At 44.5% G+C, this 25,516-nt stretch overlaps 1 protein-coding gene across 3 annotated transcripts in view; it reads right to left on the bottom strand.

The window, feature by feature from the left end:
• The window catches only part of TCF20 (transcription factor 20), a 103,033-nt gene that overhangs the window by 46,297 nt on the left and 31,220 nt on the right, over positions 1–25,516 (bottom strand). For all 3 annotated transcript variants that reach the window (XM_061205027.1, XM_061205028.1, XM_061205030.1), the window contains one exon: positions 1,138–6,870. In XM_061205027.1, coding sequence (XP_061061010.1) covers positions 1,138–6,870 — 5,733 coding nt within the window. Of the gene's footprint in view, positions 1–1,137; positions 6,871–25,516 lie in introns of those variants that run through there.

Genomic DNA, 25,516 nt, shown 5'->3' with positions numbered 1-25,516 from the left:
AGGAAGCATGACTCCAAGATAGTGAGAGGCAACTAGATTCTATACCCAACCAACCCTCCATCAAACGTGAGGATGCGATAAAGACGTCCAGATACATAAGATCTCAATGTATTTACCTCCCAAGCATCCTTTTCCTCAGGAAAATACTAAAGGATGATGCGCTCCATTAAATGAGGGCCCAGACTAAGTAAGGTAAAGACATGGGTAAGGTAACAGCATTCCACAGAGGGAAGAAGTAAATGATGATGATTGTGATGATGAACGCCCCAGGAAAAGTTATGAAAGAGACCTGACATATATGCACTAATATGTATAAAGTAGATAACTAATGAGAACCTGCTGTATAGCACAGGGAACTCTACTTCACTTCGCTGTACAGTAGAAACTAACACAACATTGTAAAACAACCATACCCCAATTAAAAAAAAAAAAAAAAAGACCTGAAGAACAAAAACCCCCTTGGAAGGAGCCACTTGGATTGGAAAGATGTGGTCCAAGAAAATAAAAAGCAAATAAAAACATGAATTAATAATTCTAGAGAAGTGAAAAGTTTTAAAAGAAAGAAGTTATATCCATAGTATATATTTCGTAAGTATTACAGAGTCAGATGTTGAAAAATGGGAAAAAAGATCCACAGATAACACAAGTAGCAGTAAAAACTTATCGTTTAGAAACAGAGGAAACTGGTAGAGGAATCAGGTTTGGGAAGGGGTGAAACAGGGACGTTTGTTTTAATGAGCTGGAGGACAGTAGCATGACCCTGTAACCTGTGAACACATATTGCTGATAAAAGTAAAAAGTGAAACAAATGTCCAAATTACTTAATTTTCTGTTATTTGGGTCTAGGAGCTTTATTATTATTTTTTAATTGAAGTATAGTTGATGTACCATATTATGTAAGTTACAGGTGTACAACATAGTGATTCACAATTTTTAAATGTTACACTCCATTTATGGTTATTATAAAGCACTGGCTATATTCCCTGTGTTGTACATGAGCTTAGGGGCTTTAATTTGGAGGAATCACCATGTGATATGAAAGAATAAAAAATACGGCTGAAACAAGGGAAGGTGGAAGAAAAGGAATCAAAAAGAAGTAACAAAAAGAGCAACTGGTAAGGGATTTCTCATACTCACCATCTCTCTGGCTATTTCCAGCGCTTCCTGCAGGCCATAGAGCCTGCCACAGACCAGGTAGATTCCATTGGCCCAGAGAATACAACCCTCATGGACCCAAAATTCATTGCTGTCAAGAGGTAGTTCAGGGATTTGTAACTCCAACTCGGGGCCGCCTTCTGAAGTGGTGGGCACGGAGGGCTTTGAGTCCAAAACAGTCTTTTCGCTGCTGCCCTCGGTGGTTGCTTTTTTGCAAGGGAGCCCCCTGGACAGGGAGCGGGGGCCTCCGCCACAGTCTTCCGAGCGGTGGCGCCGCTTAAACCTGGGGTGGGCGGCCAGGCTCCGCTGCTCCTTCTGCTGCTGCTGCTCTTCCTCCTCCTCAGTGTCCGTCTTGCAGCCATTGGAAGCGCTTTTGTGCCGTACCTTAACTTTGCTCTGCATTTCCGTGGCCCTCTTAGGAGGCGGATTCTTGGGGAGAGTGGCTGCATAATCTTGGGGATAAAAGGGTCCAAAGAGGTCGCCCATGTTCCGGTAACTGGCCCACTTGCCACACAGACAGCAAACCAGGTGCCCCATAACAGAAGACTCTGTCACGACAGGTCCCTGCAGCATGAAGGATGAAGCTGGGAGCACCTTGCTTTCAGTGCTGCTGGGTGGAGGGGTCAGGGACCTCTGACCCTTCCGACCCCTCACCAATTTGGTCTGTTCTTCTTCTTCAGCATTGATGATTGTACAAACGGCTCCAAGTTCACACTTATTTACTACATGGATATAAGGGAAAAAAGACTTGTTCTTGGCATCAGTTTTATCCAGTGGCTGAGTGGCATACTTCAGCTTGATCTCAGGTTCTTGGGGCTCTACAATGGGAACTGCTTGTTTGGTTTTCCGCTTCCTTGGCTGCGCCCCAGGCTTCCTTCTCTCCCTCCTTTGCCTCTGCTTTTTCGGCTTTGGCTCTCCATCTGCAGAACCTTCTGGTATCTGAGGGGGCTGAGGGGGTGCAGGTGGCGGCTGCTGTTGTTTCTTTTGCTTATTCACACTACCAATGGGTCTCCCCTTCTTCTTTCCTGATGGGAAATAACCCTTTGGGGGGAAACCCTCTTGTTTGGGGGAAATCGTCACTGTATCGTTCTCCTTCTCTTCAGCCTTGGGGTTTGCCTCAGGAGCCAAGGAGCCCGCTGGAGGTACATTCTTGGAGTCAGGAAAGATTAAAGGTGCTGTCCCGCCCAGGGAACCATCTGGTCTCCCTTGGTTACTCCCAGGCTTCTGTGAGGTTGCGGACGTCATGGCACCAGGGGGTTCCTTTCCAGCAGTGGCCGTGTCTGGGTGTGTCTCGGTCTTCACTTTGTCATCCCCACTGCCACGCCACTCCTCCGAAGACCGTGCAAGAGGCTTTTCTATGCTCAACTCCTGGTTTGTTGGGCAGACTAGGTCAGACACCACCTCACCTTTTCTCTTCTCCATCTCGGCATCCTGAACAGCACCACTCCCGCCTTCGGGAGGGCCGCTCTTCAAAGACAGGATGTCATCGAGAGTAACTGTGTCTCCCCCAGCCTCTGCACTGTTCGAGGATGCACTCCTCCTAATGTTTGGGGATGTGATCTTCTGAACGATAGCTTCCAATTTCAACCCCCGTCCTTTCCGTGGGGGCAGTATTTTGGTCTTAGCAGGACTTGTGAGGGTAACAGCAGGGCAGTTTCTACCATCTGGACTTGGAAGGTCCTTGGAGGATTCTCTCTTCGGGATGGACTTGATCTCCTGGCTGTGAGAAAGATGGGCATAGGAATTGAAGGCTTTATCAGCACCTTCTTTTGGTGGGTGAAGGAGGCGCCCTTTATCTTCAGCGTTACTGTTCTTCACATCTTGTGACTGTCTCTTACTGGGAATGGGAGAGATAAAAGAACGGACACGCCTCCTCATGATTAAGGGGTTTTGAGAAGAATGATCCTCTTGACCTGGAAGCCTTAGCATAACATTACTAGGTTTGGATGACTGTGTAGACTCAGCTAGCCCATGTCCATCGGTCTCATGGGGTGGTCCATACCTTTTTTGACTGGACATTCCTGGAGGACCGCTGCTTTTGGCTGGAGAAGTTTGCCGAGAAAGATCCCAACAAGATTCTTGTTGTAACTTCTGGGAGCTGTGCTTCAATTCGATGCCTTTGTTAGAAAGACCGTCACTAGACATGAGGCAGCGCCCACCGTCCTGACCGCTGGGGTCATGGTAAGTTCCCATCGGTGGGCCATACATCATGCCATCTTTGTCATTCTTCAGGGGGCTCCGTACTCGGTCAAGAAACTGCTGCTGCCTTGGACTCTTGCGGGGTCCTTCCTGCCTGTGCTGAGCCGCAGCGATCACTCCCTGAGCAGAACTGCTGCTCCAGTCCTTATATTCCTCTTGTTGCTGTTGGTACATCTGTCTCTTGTAATGGAGCTGAGAATTCAAACCTGCATTGGGGTCCCCATAAGCATGAGCGCGAGTGTTTGTGTGATAAGCAGAGGCCAGGCTTTCTGAGTTGGGAGAAAAGGGAGTGTGCAAAGAACTCCTGTTGGCCCTCTCTGAAAAGGTCATATGTGGGTTTATGTGATGAGGGTCTCCCCCTGGGCCTCTGCTCCTCCCAGGAGACATCTTCAATTTTTCTGAAAAGTCATGATACTGAGAAGGGGAACGACCCCTCATGCCCTCCCGACCACCAACTCGGCCAGGGACTCGCCGCATTGGCGTGGGTCTGCCGTCCTGTGGGCCATAGTCTGAGATGGAATCATGGGTAGCTGCTCCAGGGCTGGCGTTGCCTCGGTAAGACTCATGCTTGATGCTAGTAGGGTGGCAGTGGTCTCCAGATTTCTTGTTGTTGAAACTAGCTTGGGACTTGGATTGTTCAAAGTCTTCCTCTTTTATCTGCCCACTCTGCGATTTCAGCTTTGTTTCCATGGACACCAACCCACCTGGAAGAATGACCGACTGACTTAAACTTGGATTGAGACGTTCATTCCTCCCAAGTCTGGTGTCGGCACCCATGTGTCCCAGTGAGTGAGCCCCCGGGTCTCTGACAATCTGTCTTAGTGGAGAAATATCACAGATCACTGATCTTCTTTCAGAGAGGGAACCCCCGGGCTCATGGGCTGATGACTGAGGCTCTATTTCGAACTTTCTGGGAATTGGATAGTCAGCCAAATTGATCTGTTTCATTTCAGGAGCCGAGCCACTTGATTTCCTTTCCCAGGGGCCCCAGTGGGGATTTTCTAATAGGGAACCAATGCTTTTGTTCAAAAGGCCCCTGCTAGCTAATTCATTGGTTTGACTAACTAACACATTAGGCCTTGTGGCTCCTTCTAGGCCACCAGCCATGCCCTGGTGCTCCTGAGTACTCCTAGAATATCTCCTGTCAGGGTGGTGGTGGTAACCCTGAAGCACTTCCTGCAGGAGGCTAGGGAACTTCTCATTCCTACCCTTTCGCTCCCCATGGCCAGTGAAGTCCCCCTTATCTTGTCCTGTAGGAAATTGAGGAAAGCCACTGACATTTCTTGGCACGGCTGGCCCAAAGCTATCTTTGTAACTATAGCGCAAGCTTCCAGGAGATTTGCTAGGCTCAGTTCTGCCTATAAAACCAGAGCCCCCTGTGGAGTGCCCGCTCTGGCCGTTTCCTTCTCCATTGTGGTTGGAGTTATTATCTCCATTTTTGTTTCCTTTATTTCCTCCTCCCGGAGGCTCTGGCTGTGGAAGTGACGCATGACTGGTTTCCTTTGCCCCGCCAGTGCTGGGTGGCCTTTGAGTGGCTGCAGGATCATCCTCTTGGGAGCCTTTTTCTTGCCCACCAGGTTTTTCTACCCGACTTGTCATAGCTTCCCGGGAGACAATCACCCCAACTGTCTTCTCACTGACTTTTGGGTTGCCCTCGGATGACAATGGCATGTCCTTAGCACCTGGCGAGGCGGTCTCTTCTCTGGCTACAGGACTGGCACTGAGTCTGGGGGCTTCATTCTGAGTGACTTGTGCTGGTGAGGAGCCTGCTTTCTCTGAGGCTCCACCCTTGTAGGTGGTGTCAGAACTGGTGCTCTGGCCACTCAGCTGCCTCACTCTCTCACCTGGGTCCTCGGAACTGCTGGAGCAGCCTCCATCCAGCGACTCTGCCAGAGGGGACTTCAGTTGTTCTTCAGCCTGTGAGGAGCCTTCGGAGTTTGTGCAGCTGTCTGCTTTCTTAGAAGATGAAGACGGCCTCTTGGAGGTCTTCTTCTGAGGTGTCAGGGCATCGGAAAGTAGCATGTGTTGAACAGTATTAGGAAGATTGGCCACTTGCGTACTCAGGGCACTCAAACTACTCAACCCAGGATCTGTCAGCCGCTTTTCTGGCACCCCTTCTAGTCCAAACCCTTTGAAGCCTGCAGCATGAGAATTAGGACTGGGCATCATTGATGGGGTTGGGCTGAGTTGAGGCATTAACTGTAGAATTCTGTTTCTGGAACCCATCGGCACGTTGCCTTGCCCACACTGGAGACTCTCCCCACTCTGCATAAGAGGAGACGGGGTAGAGCTACAGCTTGGAGACTGAACCACAGAGGCAGCCGGGGAAGGGTTAGAAATGGGGCTGAAGTTCTGGTGAAACTGCATGGGGGACCTCACAGGAACCTCGGGCTGGCTGTACTGCCCCACCTGGCTTTGCAGCGGCAGCTTGGTGGCAGTGTTGGTATACTGCATCACGTGCTGAGGAGGCGGGGGATGCTGCTGCTGCTGCTGCTGCTGCTGCTGCTGCTGCTGCTGCTGCTGCTGCTGCTGCTGCTGCTGCTGCCCCTGCTGGGTCCCTTGTGCAATCTTCGTCTGTTCAAAATTCTTCATAGACTGAGGCTGATAGCTGTAATTCGATTGTGTTCCATAAGCCTGTGCATTAGAACCCACATTATGTCCTTCGTACTGGGATCCAGCATTCACACTGTAACTGCCGTCATAGCTCTGTCCAGACTGGCTGAAACGTTGTGGCGAAGGGAAGGAGGAGGAGGAGGTCGCGGCAGAAGACTGGTAGTGTTGGCCAAACTGACCCACTCTTAACTGGTAACCAGTGGCAGAGGCTGGCAGAGTTGAGGGCCGCTGCATCGGCTGCATGTGGGATGAGCCAGACGCTGGCTGGCCAGTGGCCTGCGGCAGAGGCTGATGGGACTGGTAAAGCTGCTGTCTCAACTGCTGCACTTGCTGCTGCTGTTGGCTGGAAGGCTGCTGCTGGTACTGAGCGCTCCCTGGAGAGAAAGGTCCCGTGTAATCCTGCTGATAATGAGACACGCCACCAAGGGCAGAGTGCTGTGCTTGAAACTGGCCCACATGACCCTCACTGCCATACTGATTGCCAAAGCTGCTCCCCTGGGGGGGTCCATAGCTCTGCACAGGCCCAGAAGGCCTTCGCTGAGCAGGCTGCGGGGTTCCGGCTGCCACGGGGTCTTTGCTGCCTGCCATGTAGTAAAAGTCTCCAGCCTCTTTCCTGAAACCCTGGTAGCCCTGATGGCCGGAGGTTTCGCTAGCCATTGCCGCTGCTGCAGCAGCAGCCGCTGTTCCTCGTCGTCCACCACCACTGCTGCCGCCACTGCCACCACTACCGCCACCTGCACCCCCAAAATTCTGGAACATCTGGGCCTGGCGAGGGCTGAACTCTTCTATCCGGGATGAGCCGTGTACCTCTTGTGGGTAGCTCTGCTGGTTTCCGTGGTAACTGCTTTGCTCCCGGAAGGACTGCATACTGTTCAGCAGCACGGCAGCAGGCCAACAGCCCTCCTGGAAATGGAAGAAAAAAAAAACGAGTATTAGACATGCATCTCCTCAGTACAAATAAAATCAAGTTTAGAGATGGAGGGGATGTGAAAATTCAGATGCCCAGATGAAGTTAACTGGTTTGAATTTCATCTCCTTTATTTCTTATCTTATCCATTTCTGAAGCTGCAAATAAGCAGAGAAACATCCATAAGAGTGAGGCAGAAGTCTACGGTAGTATGAAAAGAAACATTCTGGGCAAATACAAATTCAATACAGTAAAAACCTCACTATTAGATAAATAAGCCCCCAAAATTCAACTGGGTTAAATATGGGGCTATATTATTATTGTCAATAAAAAATCCAACAATTTTTTTAAAGTCTTCCAGTTATGGTGGGGGAGGGGTGAGAAAAAAACACTTTCATTTAGTTTGTTTCATGTATTATTAGACTGATTATTGAACTGAGAGTCTCACATAATGATGAGGCAGTTACTTCCCTCCCCGACTTTGAGAAATGGAACTGGCCTGAGAACAGAAGTCAGCTCCTTATATCCTAATGCATGTGACTGCAGGTTTACTATAATTACCAACAACCTGTGATGATGGGTGACCCCGGGACACTCAACTCTTAACACTGCATGGATTCCTTATTGCTTCAGTCAGCTATACAATCTTAGGGGTTAACCTCTTCTTGACACATAAGTATGTCCAAGCCCCACCACCCGCCCCCATCCTCAACTCCCAGGTACAAAGGGCTAGGCATCATAAGCCAAAGTAGCAGTGATTATTCGTCCAGATTCTTTCCGGAGGTTTGCAAGAAGTTTTAGCATCTCTAACCCCCATGTAGTTTTTGACTTGCCAATCTAGTATTCACAAAGTTATTATTGGCCATTCCTATGAAAGAGGGAATTCAGTCACACAGGAGAACAGCAAAAGATATAGAGGAAAATTAGAATTCACCAAGCCTAGGACCTAGACTCTTCCCAAAGTCATCTGATTGGGTCAACACTTTGCATTACCTTTGCTAATGTAATTCTCATGTAATATAATACTCCTCTTAAACAATTAATCAAGAGCTGTTTTTTTTTTAATTGGAGTATAATTGCTTTACAATGTTGTGTTGTTTTCTGCTGTACAACGAAGTGAATCAGCTATATGTATGCCTATATCCCCTCCCTCTAGGTCTTCCCTCCCACCCCTACCCCCACAACCCGCCCATCTAGGTCATCACAGAGCACCGAGCTGAGCCCCCTGTGCTGTACTGCAGGTTCCCACTAGCTATCTATTTTACACCTTTTGCCTGGGCCTGTCTCCTCAGAGTCAGAGATGAATAAGACAAGGTCAAACTGCTCCAAATGACTTTAAAATCAATTATTCAAAAAAGAAATTACAAAACACACATGGGCTAGGGTAAGTTAAGACAAAGTTTTCCTACAATGGCTTATGAATCTACTTTAATTCCCTCTCAGGGGAGCTGAAAAAGAAGTTGCCGGCAGGAAAGTCAGTGATTCTTTTAAAAGGTAAGTTGGTAAGCTGGATTCCGTATCTCCAAGCCCTGCAGTGGCCCCCCATTTCATCCCAAGTGAAGCTGGTCTGAGAGGCCCGCCCCCCACCTCCTAACTTCTCTGATGTCCTCCTCTGCCACTCTCTGCCCTAGTTCTGCTGTCTCCTTGCCTCTGGGCCGGGCCACCAGCATTTCTACACAGGAACTTTGCTCTTGCCCGTGATGCTCCTCCTCCAGAGGCACATGGCTTGCCCCTTTACTTCCTTCCAGGAACCAGTTTGGCCTTACTCTGGCCATCCTATTGAAAAACAGCTAACTCCACACCCTCACCTGGGCCTTCCTGATTCCCCTGCCTTGTTTCCTCCCCAGTATTTATTTCCAACAGGTACATATGCGCTACTTCTATACTATCTGTTCCTGCCCCCACTAGAATGTAAACTTCCAAGGGCAGAGACTTGGTGCCTTGCTGTAATCCTCCTGTCATTAAAACAGGAAGGAGCACACAGCAGGCATTCTATAAACCAGTAAATGCACAAGAAGTAAGCCTCAGAGAACCAGGCTAGAACTTCCATACTCAGAGATGGTGGTGTGGCAGTGAGATGAGAGAAGAGCAGGAAGAGAAAATAGAAAATGACTGATCTGAAAGCAGAGCTAGATGATGCTTAAGATCCTGCCTGTAAAATTATCCAGTTCCAGAGGGAAAACACCCAACTTAAGTCCACATGAGAGCTGTGAGGAGGCTGCAGAAATTAAACATGGACCACAGCTGAAGATGGTCAGTAACTCTAAACTCTGAAAGCTTGACCCACTTCTTCCTGAACTATCTTAAGTCTAAATAGCTAGACAAGAGTCTACTACTTGGATATTAAGTTTGATTATATAATCACATGACCCAAAGTCACCTTTAAACATTCAAGTACAAATAATCTCAGAATCTAAAGGAAACCTCTTCTCTTCCTCTTCAAAATGCCTTTGCAACAGACAGCTATTTTCTGTGTTCCAGTGAATCTGCTGGGCAACAGATAACTCCTACTGGAGGGCTTACTGTAGTGCTTGATACTGTACCAGCACTTTACAAGCACTGACTCACTGAATCCTCACAAAATCAGTATCCTCATCTTTCAGATGAGGAAACTGAAGCACAGAGTTCACAAGGCTGGCCTGGCAGTCTGCACCTTCAGGCCACGTTCTTAACACTACAGTACCCAGAGGATCTAATATGCAGTCAGTGACAACTGCCACTTGTCCTGTCAGAGGTCAGCCTTGAAAAGTGGATGACCCCACTAACAATACTTTGAAGTTATGTGCTTCTCTATTTCCCTCTCACAAGGACCTCCCCACTAAGCCACTTAGGGTAAGTTAGTAACCACCTTAGGAACTAAGACTGTCAGGACCAATTCTGTCCACACAGGTATTTTTCCTGTTTGTGGTGTCCTTCTACCCTAGCTCTTAATGCCAATGGCTTTCTCTACATGATAAAAGGCAGCTGATGGGTTAAATAGAACAAAAAGACTAAATCTGGCAGTTTAATGAAAAGCTTCCTTGAGAGATCATCTCTCCATAAATAAACATCTTACATGTTGTTTAATTAATCCTTCTGTAAATAAAATCAGTCTTCTGAAAAATGAGTGTATAAACAATGTTGCCACTTGCTCCAAATTTTTCCTCAACAAGAGCTGCTAAGAAGAACACTGTAACATCAGCACTTCCCGCCTCCACCGCCTGGCTCCTCAGAGAATCCCATCTCCAGAGTGGGAGACAGATTTGGGTACAGTTCCTTCCGAGGTGTGCTCTCAGCCCTTCTCGGAGGTTTCCTGTCCTGTATGATGTCATCCTCTTCCCTATTGTTATTGTTCTGGTTTATGGACTAGATGAAAAAATAAAAAAAAAACCCCACAGCCAGATATCTCCTGCAGGGTACTAGTCAAGTTAAATACTCTCAGTACACATGAAGTATCTGATCACCAGTAAGTGGGTGCAAGTTCATTTTTTAGTATTTCCAAGTAAAGCAATTAGGAAAACCAAGTATACCAGCAATTGAAAATGTAAGCCCAAAGTACTAATTTTAGCATTAGTGTATAAAATAAGCTACTAATAAATAATTCCAATACTGTCCCATCATTTAAGGAAAGCAGAGCATCAGTGTAATCAGTTTTATAGCTTCATGATTAATAGTGACAAATGCCTGAATTTCCTCATTTGAATGAGTACAGATGCAGTAAAGAAAATCTGACATTCTAAAAGGAAGCAAAGTCACCCATAAGGAATTTCTATACCTAATATGAAAAAGGTTTACCAACTCACCTCCCTCCCCAACTCTCCCTTTCCTGGTTCTCTCCCATTTTCCTAACCTTCTGAATGGTTTCGGGAGGGCTATGGAGGTGCACTGGTGAAGTCCAGAACGCAGTGCCTTATGTGTTCCATGGTCCATGATCCAGAGTCCACACTGACCTCACTACAAGCACTGCTTCCCCCTGCAGCCGCACTCCCCACCCTACCCCAGGGGCCAACGACCTTGCCATCTTGTAGAAAACCAACAATAGCCTTCTTTGTCCTTCTTCCTCCTTGTGTTCAATATCATCCCACTCCCCAAACCATTCTCTTCTCCACAAAGTTTTCCAAACTGTCTTCAAGACAGTTTCCTTGAGAGATCTTTTCAAATACCTGCTTCCTCTTTTATTTCAGGTTTAACCTTTGATTTTCTGCTTATTGTCCTCCCTTACCTTGAAAAAATGCTTTAATCCTCAAGATGTTACCAACACATATACTTCTAGTTATGGCCCTTGTCTGGTGGATTATTCTGCTTTCCCTCCAACCTTACTCCTCACCCACCTCCATCCTACTGTCTCTGGGAGGGGGCACCATAGGGACTGTCAAGAGGCTCCACTGCCCCTCTGGCTTCTGGTCCAGTTGCCTGGAAGAGGCAGGAGGAGGGTGAGGAGGAGGAATTTATACTCCTGGCTCCCACCCTGCAGTGGCTGAGGCTGGCTGAGATGACCCACCAATGGCCAAGCCCCGGGTGGGCAACCTCAGCAGCCGCCTTCTCCAGGCTCGAGGAACGGCTTCCTCCTCTTGCCTTCCAGGCCCAGGGATACTAACACCTCCCGCTACTGCTAGCCCAGGAGACTCCACTTTCTCCACTGGTGTCCCCAGTCCCTGCTCGCCCTTCGTAAATCGTCCCAGTTCTGCACTGTGGACAACTCAGCAGCATTGTGACTACCCTCTTTCTAAGTTCTCCTCTGCAGATCAGAACCTGGGAGCTACCTTTTCAGAACCCTTTTTCCAGCATAATCTGGGTTAGAGTTTACAAAGAGGAGCACAAGCAAGATTTGAAAGGCAGAAGAAAAGGAGAGGGTAATACTCCCGGAGGTGGCTGCAGCAGACATGGGTTCACAGCGGCTTCCCCGTGAGCTCATGAGAACCACTCACTGTGGTGTTTCAGTGTGAGATGATCGGTAGCAGCTTCCCTGACCTTCCCAATCCCAGTTCTTCCAACAGTTGGGTAAATCCTTAATTCCTCTATCAAAACTCTTCATACCTGGAATAGAAACCTTCCTTTTGCCTGAATGAAACAATTAAATGCTCCTTAAATTACCCAGTTTGAGTGTGCCATCTGTTTCCACCAGAACCCTGACTAATATCGTTCTTCTCTCATTCCTAGGATTTCAGAGTAGAGTATTATCACTTGGGGAGTGAGAGACTTCTATTTCATGCAACATACCAGAGGGTCTAAAAATCCTCCCATAACAAAACACTTACAAATGTCAGACGAAATGCACGCCCCCCAAGCTGCAAGGAAGAAAGAAACGCCCAGGATTCAAAATTGGTTGGGACTCTGACCGCCAGGGATGGGGTGGGTCAGGTATGCAGGACTTATTAACCATATGGTAATGGTTTTAATGACAAGGCCTCCAGACCTCTTTTGGTGGTGGTGGGGAGACAGAACAGTCACTTTTGCATGTAAAGACTCTAGGCAGTGTCACTTGTGGCTGGATTAATTTCCATAAAGATGACAAAATACATTTTTAGGTAGTCACCAACTCATTCTCAAGGACAAAAATGTTCTTTGCTCAATTGACCCAGCTTCCTATCCCCAAGGAGAACCACGATCACCTCCTAGATATCCCTAAGCAAGACGCTTTAGAACAACCTCAAACTCATCTCTTCCTTGAACTCTTTGTATTTATGGTGTTACCTAATCCTGTGACTTTTCCACCTCTTGGATTTGCCCTTTACCTCTCCAGCCTTGTCACTGCCATTCTCATCTTTCTTGGACTAGAATAACATCTCTAGAAGGTCTCTTTCCCAGAACCGATCACCTGGAACAGCTTTTCTTCACCTGCTGTTTTGACAGCATTGCCTCCCCACATGCCTTGAAGCCCTCTGGCATCTTCCCAACCCAATTTCTGCTCATCTCCACCCTCTCAATCAAACCTGCTCTGTCCGCTCTGGGCCATCGTCCTGCCCTCACCTTGAAGCCATCTCTGAAACATCCCTAGGTCCACAAATTCCTTCCTACTGAGTCAGGTCATATGGTTCCCAGAATCTTAAGAGCTCCTGAAATGTGACCTTTTCCACAAGTCTTCCTTAAAGCAGGTCATTTGTTGGCTTTTCTCTGTTAGTAAAAACAAACTTAGTGAAGTGCGTTTGCCTTTAACCACTATCTAAAGGTATGCGCTATTGATGATAATAGCTACCATTTATTCTGTGTGTCAGGCACTGGGTAGTTTTACATATATTTCAACTTATAGGTGAGAAAAAAAAAACAGATAAATTACGTAATTTGCCAAAAGTCACTCTTCTAGGATAAACTGAAGCTGATATCCTATAACTCTAATTCTTTTGGTTCTAAAACCCACTTTCCCTTCTTTCACTGTACCACAAATTGAGCAAGGAGCACTTAAATCCAGGTTTTAAATATTCCTAACACTTTGGGTCTTCCCTGGTGGTCCAGTGGTTAAGACTCCACGCTTCCACTGCAGGGGGCACAGGTTTGATCCCTGGTCAGGGAACAAAGATCCCACATGCCTAGCAGCACAGCCAGGGGAAAAAAAAAAAAATCCTAACACTTAGACAATAACTGTAGCTATCACCTATTTCCTGCATCTCTAACACAAACCACACACTGTACCAGGTGCTTTATGTAAATATTAATGTATTTAATCCTCACCATGCTCTAACAAGTATTAGCACTCCTTTTTGTAAAGTGAGGCTCAGAGAAGTTAAATAAGCAAAACATTCATAGTAAACAGACAGGTGGGATATGGAATGCCCACCCCAGAACCCAACCTGTACTTCTGACAGAAGCCTTCCGTGAAACAGCAGCAAGACTTTGACAGATTGGGAGTTATTTTAGAAGGAAATCTGGAAATTTTCTAGAGTTGAATTGACTTTCTATACCTGGATAGTTCTATGTTATTTGCTCTATGTATGTGCAAACATGGAATCTTCCTAAGTAGATCAGGCAAAAAGATTTACTCAAGGTTTTGATTTGATATTTCATATTCTATATCATATTTGCAGATGAACAGAGCCTAGACCTTTCTTGGTGGCTGACAGGTGTCTCAGTACAATTAGGCCTTAAGAGTAAGATAATGTGCTGATGGTGCTGGCCTGTCCCTGGCTTGGGAGCCCAGAAAGCAGCTTAAGGAACCAACTCGGAATTTGCAAGTCAGTCGTCTAGAGGAAAAGACATCCACCAGAGTGCTACAGATCTAAAAAGTTTGCTCTGAGGGTCAAAACCTGTTTTGTATTAACCATGCAAGCTATAAAAAACATCCACCTTCAAACACGATCAAATACATGCTGGCAAAAAGTGGGAGCACAAATTTATAGCTATTAAATTAAAAAAAGAAAAAAAGCAGAGATGATATGACACCTGGTGAGGTTGGGGTGAAGCTGGTACAAACAATAGCAAAAGCAACATAAATTATTACAACCCTTTGGAAAAGCAATTTGGTAATAAAAATATTAATATCTTTTGACCCAGTAATTCTATCAATATTTACTAGATTTCTATCCTAAGGAAATCTCAAAACAACCAAGCAAAAATCAAGGTACCAACATATTCACTCCAGTGATATCTATAAGCAGAAAAGATGGGCAAGAATCTAACTTTTTAGCATTTGAAAATGATTAAACACATTATGGTATTTTCACTCAATGAAATAGTACATATTCATTGACAACAACTGTGAAGATTCTAGCACCATAGGAAATACTTATTTTATATACTAAGATGAAGAAAAGTAACCATATCTGTGCTATGGTTACAACTATCTGGAAGTCATTTGGTCCAGGGCCAAACAGTACGGAAAAATGAAAACCTTTCTATTATTCAGGGTGGCAGGATTGTGGATGCATTTTCATTTCTATAGACATTAATACCTGCATAGAAAATAATCACTTAAAATCTCATTAACCTTATTTTTAAAATATACCTCTCACACTATCTCAAAAATATCTTTGTTCTGCTGACAGCAAAGCACTTCCCTGACTGAGAAGGGAAAAAGGAAGGCAGAGGAGACCCTACAAGCCCAGGGGCAGGTGGGGGAGAAAGGCAACGTCAGGCAGGAATCCTCGCTCTAGAAAACCTGGCACCAACACCACACGTACACTGTGGTGCCCAAGTGAGTGTGTACACAGAAAACACCAGCTCTCTGAGCTATTTTTCAGAATTAGACCTAAAAACAGCTGAATTCCACCCCAGAGTGGGCAGCCCTATTTTTAGACATAATCTCAAATAGCTAAGAGACCACAGCATCCTATCACCACATGTTTCTGTAACTGCATGGAAACGCCATAAACTCCTCCTGGACAGGCCAAAGGGGCTCAACCCCATTCCCATTAGATAGCTGCCTGTCTCATATTCACAAGATCAATCTAGATGACCTCATCTGTGGGCAGGATGGCCAATAGTTTTGGAAAAGGGGTAGAGCTGGTGGCATCTCTGGATCTAGCTGGGGCTCCCTGTGGGTTTTTCCTAACTGTTGGGCCTGAGGGCTTTTGAGATGTTATTAATTTTTTTTCTCACTTAAAGGTTGTATGAGTACATAATTTCTAAACCTTCACAGGCAAAAAGGATCACAGAAAGCAATCAGTGTTGCCACTTATAGGCAAAAATGGCTTCATTTTATAATAGCAACAAAATTAAAAAGATACCGAGGACTAATCCAAAGTAGAAGTAGGCAAAAGCTACATGTCGAAATAAACTTTACCAAAGGACTCCAAAGAAGAGCTCAAAAACAAAACAAAATAAACCAACCCACCAGGGAAACACATAACGTATCTAGATGAAAAGACACAGTATCATAAAGAGGTCAAGTCTCCACAGATCAGTTTATAAAACTGATAACGTTCTGGTCAAAATCTCAGTAGGGTCTTAAAAAATAATTTATTTTGAAATAATTTCACATGTACAGGAAAGTACAAGAATAGTACAGTGCTCACATACCCCCTTCAACAAGATTCCCCAACTGATAATATCATTTTATTTTTTAGTTAATATTTCATATCATTTGCTCCACTACCTATACATATTCATTACCTATACAGTCAACCCTCTGTTATCTATGGGCTCTGCATCTGTAGATTCAACCAACCACAGATCAAATATATTAGGGGGGAAAAATTCCAGAAAGTTACAAAAAGCACAACTTGAATCTGCTTCCCCAGCAACTATTTATAATATATAGTACTCACACTGAGTTTATAACTATGTGTATGTAATGCAGTATTTACATTGTATTAGGTATTGTAAGTAAGCTAGAGATGATGTATGGAAGGATGTACATAGTTTATATGCAAAGACTATGCCATTTTATATAAGGGACTTGAGCATCCACAGATTTTGGTGTCTGAGGGAGTCCTGGAAGCACTCCCCTGCAGATACTGAGGGATGACTATATATACCCTGTATAAATACCTATTAGCTTCTTCCTGACCTCTTTGAGAGTAGACTGAAGACATGAAGCCCCATCACCCCTAAATAGTCCAGTGTACATTTCCAAAAAAAGGAACATCCATCTACATAACCAGCATAAAACCCTCCACACCAGGAAATCAACATTCATACTACACCACCAATCCAATCCACAGAGTCCATTCAAATTTTGTTAACTGTCCCAACAACGTTTCTTTTTCCTTTCTGGCCCAGGATCCCATCCAGGAATACAAGTTGTCATGTCTCACCAGTGTCTCGCCAATCTGAAATAGTCCCCCAGTGTTTTCCTGACTTCCATGTCCTTAACAGAGCATAGCCCTTTCATTCTGTAGGATGGTCCTCAACCTGCATGTCCAGGCTCAGGTCCCGCTTTCTTGGCAGTAGTATCAGAGACGTGATGCTGTGCTCTTTTCAGTGTATCACATCAGGGATGGATGGCAAGCCATCCCTCCACTGGTGGTGATGTCAATCCCATTCACCTGGTCAAGCCCATCTCTCTGTCAGGTTTCTCCACTGTAAAGTTACCACTTTACCTTTGTAACCAGATGAGTATCTCATGGGAGAATCCTGAGATTATGCCAACATCTTGTTCTTTGTCAAACATCCACTCATTGATGACTCCCATGTGAATCAACCACCTCTAGGATGGTTACCAAATGGTGATTCTCTATCCATCATTAGCAGGCAGAACTTTCCCTCCTCACCCATGTATTCATTCATCTATTTGATTCTCAAACTATCCACATTTGGCGAGTGGAGACCTCTTCAAACTGGCTCCTGTATCCTTTTGACATATTCCATTTCTTGAGCATTCCCTTACTTCCTGGCACAAGATGTTTTAGGCTCATCATTTACTTTCCCCACCCCCACCCCTGGAACTAGCCATTTCTCCAAGGACACTTGATTCATTTTAGAGGAGGATAATATTTAGAAACAAGGATCTGGGTGCTAGGATTGTTCATTGCTACTGGGATGTCACTGTTTCTAGCTAGAAAATATTATGCACGTACACGAACACCCACACCTATAAGTACTTCTATATCTACAGTTGTATATACATTTAAGAACCACGTGTTCATCTTGACACCTCCAATTCCAACCCAACACCCTCAAGGATCTTTCCAACCTCCCATCTTTCCATGTTTGTAATTCCCTCCTCAGACAGTTAAGACACCTGGCTCCCATTATCCTCAATATATACTTAACATACTTGCTTAATCAATTTACTTATTTTGCTCAACATAACTAATCTCCCAAGCTCTGAAGCCTCATCCTTCAAGTCTCCTCACCATCACCCCCTCAACCAGACGACTCTCCACTGTCTCTGTGAGGCTCTGATAAATGAATTCTAAAGCTCAATTAAAGAAAACATGTGAAGCTAGTCAAGAAAATTTGGGAAACTATGAAAAGTCAGAAGACATTTGTCCTACCGTGTATCATAACTTTTTCTAAATTATAATTAAAATAAATTAAAGGGTATTGGGATAACATGTTACATTTCTGGAATTTTTCAGCGAGAAAAATAATTGTGTTAGATCTCATCTCATGATAACCATAAAAATAAACTCCAGGTGAATTAGAAAGTTAAACATTACACACACACACACAGGCATTGTAATTTTAGAAGAAAACGTTAATAATCCTAGGGAACCAAGCTGACATTCAGTTTTGAGTTTATAAATGCCATTCCTCACTAAATGGAACCCAGGCTTCTTAGAAAAATGGCTGATCCTCCAAGGGGCAAAGTACAAGGTATAAGCCTATAATACTTCAACCGTGCCAGAAAGCCACGATATACTTTCAGCCGAATGGAGACATGTCAAACCAGCCTGAGGGGGTACTTGTGATTTTGTAGGATCAAGTTTTTATTCCTTTTACTATATTAGATGAATTAACAATGGAAAAATTCCAAACTAGTTCTCTAGCTCTGTATGTATGAACATAGATAAATTTTAGAAATGATACATATGAAAAAGGCCTGGTGTTTGGGAATATGGTTCCAAGTGGAGGGAGGGAGGTACTCAGGAGGATCCAACTGTGACATCTGTTAAATCTGGGTGATGGGTACACAGGTGTCATTAGACTCTGTGCTTTTCTGCATGTTTGACACATTTTGCAAATAAACAAAATTCTGGTTTCCCACTTAACCAGTCTGAGGAAACACCACAGAGTTCACAGCATTGAATTTAAGATTCTTCAGCTTCTGACACCAATAGAATTTCCAGCTCCACATTTCATGACCTCATTTCACACCTCCTACTCCAGTGACACCGAACTTCTCTCCATACCCCAAAGGTGCTTCAGACCTCAGGTCTTTGCCCAAGCTGTTACCATGTCTAGAATGCTAGTTCTCTGTCCACTTGTACCATGTGATTAACTCAGACGCTTCTGTGAAGACCTGCTCAAACATCCCTTCCTCGGGAGCCTCCTTCCAGTGAGCCAACCACTCCTGTCTCTGTCCCCACAGCTCCTGGCAGCATGATGTAGCAGAAAGGGCATGCATGGACTCTGAACCCGGACACAGGCAGATTCTGAACTGGGTTTTGCATCATACTGTTAGTGAGATCTTGAGCACATTACTCACTTCTTAAGCTTCGGTTTCTTCAACTGTAGAACAGAACTGCCTTGGAGTTTGCCCTTGATAAGGTGAAAGATACAGTGCACTATTCCACTAAGAAGACTTCTCCTGATACTGGAAGCAAGTCCCATCTTTTCCTTTATTACTGATAAATTTCAAAATAATAAGTCTAGAAAATGGCTGAAAAGGATACATACCAAAACATTAACTAGGGGAGGAATAACTTTTTACTTGTTTGATTTTTTTTTTTTTTTAAGTAAGACTACAGTCATGTGTTACTTATATAAAAAAAGTTTGGTTATGAGACAAAAAAGGTTATTGAAAGCCCCCAGAACGGTCTGGCAAACAGTAGCTAACAATCACTGAAGACTGATGCTATGAGGGTGAGGAGGGGTATGAGAGGACCAGAATGAGGATTCAGGCTAAACACCTAAAATGCAAAAAGGAGTAAGGAAGGTCCCTTCCCTCAAGGGGCCATGTCTAACAGGAGAAACGTTTACACATATGTATATTCATCTTTCAATACACATTTGAGCAAATTATCACGTTCCAGGCACTGATTCTAGGTTCTGGAGATACAGCTATGAACAAGTCTCAAGTCCCGACCTTCCATGAAAACAGCAAATAAAGACAAAACAATTACAAAATAAATACACGCCAGGAACTAAGAAATGCTTAGGAAGAAGTAAAGGAGGCTAAGGGGACAGAGAGAAGGGTGTAGGGGAAAGGGTGGGATTTAAACAGGACGGTTTACACAGGAAGACAAGCCTCCTTGAGGAGGTGACGTGTGACTGGAACGAGGTGAGGGGATAGGCTGTGCAGAGACCCGTGGAAAGGAGCACAGAGGTGAGGCAGGAAAGGGCTTGGTGAAAGGATCAACAAAGTGACCGACGTGGCCAAGTGCAGGGAGAACAGAGGGAGGCGCAGCCAGAGGAAAGGACCCTGAGCACACAGGCCTTGTTATCATGGCGTCTGCAGACCAGCAGCACTGCCGTCTGGGTTCTTGTTGGAGATGCAGAGTCTCAGGCTTCGTGAACCTACAGAATCAGAATCCGCATGTTAACACACTCAACAGTGAGTCACATACATGCGAAAGTCTGAGAAGTACAGATGAAAGGCCTTTTAAGCCACATAAGGATGTTGAATTTTATTAGAAGGCTTTGGAGGGTTTGAGCTAGAGAGCAACATACTCTGGTTTCAATTCTCAAATGGCAACTCTGGCTGTTTTGTGAAAAACAGACTTTGGGAGGCGCAAGGGCAGAAGCGGGGAGTTAGTTAAGAAGCTATTTTGGTCGCCTTGGGTAAGGGATGTTGGCCGCAGAGATGGATGTGGTGTTGATGGAGGTGGTGATGTGTGGTCAAAGAGAGGATATATTTTGAAGTCAGAGCTAATGGAAATTGCTAATGGATCAGAACTGGATGTGAGGGACCCAACAATGATGACAAATAGCAGCAGCCATGTGCCAGTCACTGCTCTATGTCCTTTACAGGTAAAAGTCCATTCGGTCTGCACAACAGTCCCAGGAGGAAGGTATAGTTGAAAACCCCACTTTATTAAAATGAAGACAGTGAGGCAGAGAGAGGTTCAGCAACTGCCCAAGGCCTCAAAGCTCATAAGGCGGCAGCGCCAGGTCCAGGGAGCTTATACTCCAGCATCGTCCCTCACTGAGCAACTGTGACCACTGCACCGTTTATGGAGAGGGACAAGGCAGGGAGGGGGAGAGACTGAAGGAAACCAAGAGTGCTTTGCTGGACATGTTAACTTTGAGATTCCTAGTGACGTCCAAGTGGAGATGTCAGGTAGACAGCTGGCATGTCTGGATCTCAGGGGAAAGGTGGGGATGGAGATATAAACGGGAAGGTCATCAGCACAGAGATAGTATTTAAAGCCAAAGGAGTAGATGAGATCACCCACAGCAGTTTTTCAAACTGAAGGTTGTGAAATCAATTTAGTGGGTCATGAACGGTACTTTAAAAAAATGAAATAGAACAGAATGGCAAATAACAGAGTCCATGGCTCAGAGTAAGATGAAGTATGAGAACTTTCTTATGAAACTTCTGCTTCAGGCATGAGTGTCTAGGTGCATAAGTGAATGTAGTGTGCGTATACCAGGTTGGTGTGTAGTTTGGTCAAAAAAAGGTTTAAAGCCACTGGTCTAGGGATTATGTGTAGGATTGATCCCTTAATCACTCCAACATTTAGAGGCTGGGAAAGAGGAAAAGAAGCCACAAAAGGAGAGTGAAGAGAAGAAACAGCTATTGAGGAAGAAAGGCAATATGGGATCCCCGGAGCTGAGGGAGTGTGACATGCTGGACTCCAGATGTGCTAGTGAGGGTTGTGCAGTGTGATTCCAAACAGGTGTACACAAATGATTATGGGATGGAGAGGTAAGCACACAGTGCTGTGGAAGCACAGGGGAGGGTGACCTGTTTAAGGCCTCACAGCTGAGGGCAGAATGAAAGGGGTAGGGGAGAGAAACGAGATTAGGATTTTTAGACCCTGACTTTGAGGGGACAACAGGATATCCAGTCTATAATTTCCATAAACAGCAAATATTCAGTCATTCAATTTTTTTTTTTTTAATAGCACCTACTATGTGCTGGGCTCTTTACCAGGCCTGGGAATACAGGGATGACTAAAACTATTCCGCCCTTTTGAAAAAGCTTACACTCTGGAAAGGAGAAAACTGCAAACAGTGAGATCAGTGCCACAAGGCAGAGCATGTAACAGATCTGACGAGGGCACGGGCAATTCTCCTTTCCAACCACACTGCTCACTGCTGGCCAACTCAAGTCCACCATTCCATCCAGACCAAGTGTCAATACCTGTACTCCTACCTCTTGACTTGTGATTTGCCCCTCCCAAAAATGTTTCCCAAATCTGCATCATTCTTCAAGGCTTGGCTCACATCTGACCTCCTCACTGAAGCCTTCAGGAAACACACAGTGATCCTGCCTTCCCTGAAGAGCTACAGCATTTCTTGTCCACACACCACTATCCAGTGCCTGATCCCTGCCTGGTCCTCACTTCCCTACCTCAGCTGAGTGCCTCATTTCCCCAACTAGGGTTACATGGTTGAAAGCATGTAACAAACCTCTTTGACATCTGCCTGGCATTCTAACAGCCAAGCAAAGACTTGCTTCCCCACTACAGCCCAATTTGAATACATTTCAGCATTATTACTAAAACAGATCTGATCATGTCACTCCCTGACCTCTAAAATCTTCCCTGGCTCCTAATCATTAGTACAACACACAGACAGCTCAGTCTTGTCTTCTAGGAACGCCATACAGCGTTCCTCTTCCCTGCCTCCCGAACACTCTAAAGCTGGAACAATGGCAATCAAAACAAATATAAAGAAAAAAGATGTACAGACATGAAATTAAAAAGGAGACATTCATCAAACTGTTGACAACAGCTGTCTTTGGAGTGAGATTGCAGGGGACAGTCTCCTAGGAACTGGTTTAATGAACATGTTAACTTTAAAACAAATAAAATTTAAAAAGCAAAGAAATTTAATGACTGCAGCTATTTTTACTGAGTCCTTACACTATGTGCTAGGCAATATATTAGAGTCTCATTTAATGTTAACAAGTCTATGATGTAGTTATTAGCCATTCTGCAGATGGAGAGACTGAGGCTCAGAAAGCTGAAGTAACTCTCACAAGGTTAGTTAGCTAGTCAGTGAAGAAGAAATGCTGGGATTTAAACCCAGGTCTAAAAAGAATGTGCCCTTAACCTCTCCTGTCCTTATTCCTGTTCTGTGCATTCCCCAGTGCCCCCACATACACCTCAGCAGTCCTTCCTTTGTTCTAGTTGGTTCCTCTGCCTGAATAATGTTAGCTTTGCTGACATGCCATTCACCTTTAAGGCCTAGTGCAAATTCTGCTTTCCCCCTAACTCCTCCCTAGAGGAGTTTACCGACATTACCTGAGAGTAATTAAACCCTCTATTTCCCCAACAGCTAGTGCTTTGGCTCTCCTACTGCCATACATGTAGCAAGCATTCAAAGGCTGGGTGAATTAAGTTGACAATGTAAATTCTCCTTCTGACAAAAGCAAAGATAACAGATGGAGACCAAAAGCTTTCATCTGTGAGGGAAGTTAATCTTGAGAACGAGTTTCTATGATCCCTCCCTCATTCCCCGCTTTCAGCCTCACCTCTCTGCACCTCTTCCACAAAAGCTGAACATTATAGATCGATCGCCACTTCTGATGAACAAAAACCACGTAACTTATTTAAAAATGTAAATAGTGTAAATCAAAATTTTTTTTTTTAGACATCTTAAATAGTTTTGAAAATTGGTTACCTTTTTCCAAAGGCTCTGACCTTTGCAAAAAAGTATTTTTTAAGTTTAGCACAAAGAAATGTAAAAATATTAAAAATACTATACATACACATAAACACGGAGAGACAAGAGCCAGTGAATCAGACATGCTTAAAATGCAAAAAGCTCTTTTAGCACCATCTGACCACATCTGAATTTATGAGCAGAAGTTGAGGCCAAACGAACAACACTGTGAAACAAAAGCACTGCCCCAGCAATCTTAGAAAGGAAATACAGGATGGGATGAACAGACTTTAACGTGTCCTTAGCTTCCTGGGTAAAGCGATGAGAAATGCAGTCAACTGAAGCATTAAGACTTGATTTTACTGGAGGTACCAAGACCACTGGTCAACCTGCCAAATGAAGCAAAGGCAGAACTGAGCTCTATGGGTGTAGTCCACTCCAGATAAAAGCCAATGGACCTTTTTACAGTTTATGGGGTCCTCTCCGTATGGCTGGGGATGCAGGCATGGGAGGAATACTGTCTGGATGACTGATTCCTGTGAAACAACACAGGAGTTAGGAGGAGCTGAGGTGAGCCAAGTGGACACACTCTACAACTTGCACCATTGCCTCAAACTCACCACAACTTGAAAATACTGAGAGACAACGTTTTGGTTCCTGTTAAATGCATGTATAAGCTAAGTGTCCTTCTAAAGATTACTGAGCTTCCCACTTAAAAAGAGAGAAACAAAAAACAAAACAAAAAACCCCACAAAAATTCCACACCTATAAATACCTGGAAGAATTGTTTCAAACATGTAACAAACTTCTAAACCCCAACTCCAAACTAAAGAGAAAGAGTCAACTTTAAGTCTCCAAGAAGAGCCTCAAGAATCAGCAAATTGATCTGGGGTTGGAGGATTTTAAAGAAATAAAAAGACAGATCATTTCAGTAGCGTAGGATCTTCGTGAATGGCTTTAGCTCTAGACTGTATTTTATGTTCTCATTTCATTTCAAAAAGGAAAAAAAAAAAAGGGCAAGCCATAACCATAACAAGGAAAGTGCCAAGTGTACAAATAACAGGCACTGAGAGACAAAAGAAACTACTCCTGACAACTGTTTGCTGTCTTTCTCTAGAGGTTTGCAAAACGGGACTTCCCTGGTGGCGCAGTGGTTAAGAATCCGCCTGCCAATGCAGGGGACACGGGTTCGAGCCCTGGTCTGGGAAGATCCCACATGCCGTGGAGCAACTAAGCCCGTGCGCCACAACTACTGAGCCTGCGCTCTAAAACCCGCGAGCCACAACAACTGAACGATCATGCTACAACTACTAAAGCCCGTGCACCTAGAGCCCGGCTCCACAACAAGAGAAACCAAGGCAATGAGAAACCCGCGCACCGCAATGAAGAGTAGCCCCCGCTGGCGGCAACAAGAGAGAAAGCCCGCATGCAGTAACGAAGACCCAACGCAGCCAAAAATAAATAAATAAATAAATTTTTTTTTTTTAAAAAAAGAGAGATTTGCAAAACAATAACCATAAAGCCCTCCTTGACTGCTCCCGCCCAATCAGCACACAACCATTTCTCCCCTTACCGGACAGTGAGAGCACCAAGCCTTGCTTTCTTACCTAGAAGTCAAACCAAATGTCTTGAAGAAAGAGACCAAAAAAAACATGTTTAAAAAACCTTCTGGAAATAGAATTTTATTTTAGTCACCCAAATGAGCAAAAATACAACTTTATTTTTGCAAGGTACAATTGCTTTCCCTATTAAACCTGTTTTCAATAGATTCTCCTGAGTGATGCATTGGAAAAAATACTACATTTAGAATCAGGAAACCTATATTTAAATACTAGTTTTGCCGCACTTGTTCTGTGACTTGGGCAAATTACTTAACCTGAAAGTCCCACTTTCTTCATTTGCAAAAATGGAGTTACCTACCTTGTTGCCTCACAGGAATGCTCAACAATAAATCTGTAAACTGCTAAGTACCACATAAATTAAAGTGATCATTATCAGTACTACCATCATCTCTCACTTTCCCAGGTAAAAGTCTGAACCAATGACAAAACAGGCAAAAGACAAGCAACAAGGAAAAAAACTGGGAGAAGTTATCTATCAATCAAACAAAATACAACAAAACCCTAAAAAACAAAATAACAAATGACTGATAGAAAACCACTCTGTGACAGTTAATTTCTGTGTCATTCTCTAATTAAGAAAGCTCCCATACCCTGGGGTCTATAGTCCATTCATAAAAATCACAGCAGGGTTAAATTTAAATCTTCATCACTGCTCATAATTCACAATCAAAATGCCAAGGGAGCACATTCTTATTCTATAGGCAGGAGCCGCAAGCCACAAGACAAATCC

This window comes from Eubalaena glacialis, chromosome 11 (assembly GCF_028564815.1).
Source record: "Eubalaena glacialis isolate mEubGla1 chromosome 11, mEubGla1.1.hap2.+ XY, whole genome shotgun sequence".
NCBI classification, from domain to species: Eukaryota; Metazoa; Chordata; class Mammalia; order Artiodactyla; family Balaenidae; genus Eubalaena; species Eubalaena glacialis.
Note: the sequence above shows the minus strand (reverse complement) of the source record. Positions and strands in the feature narration are given on the sequence as shown.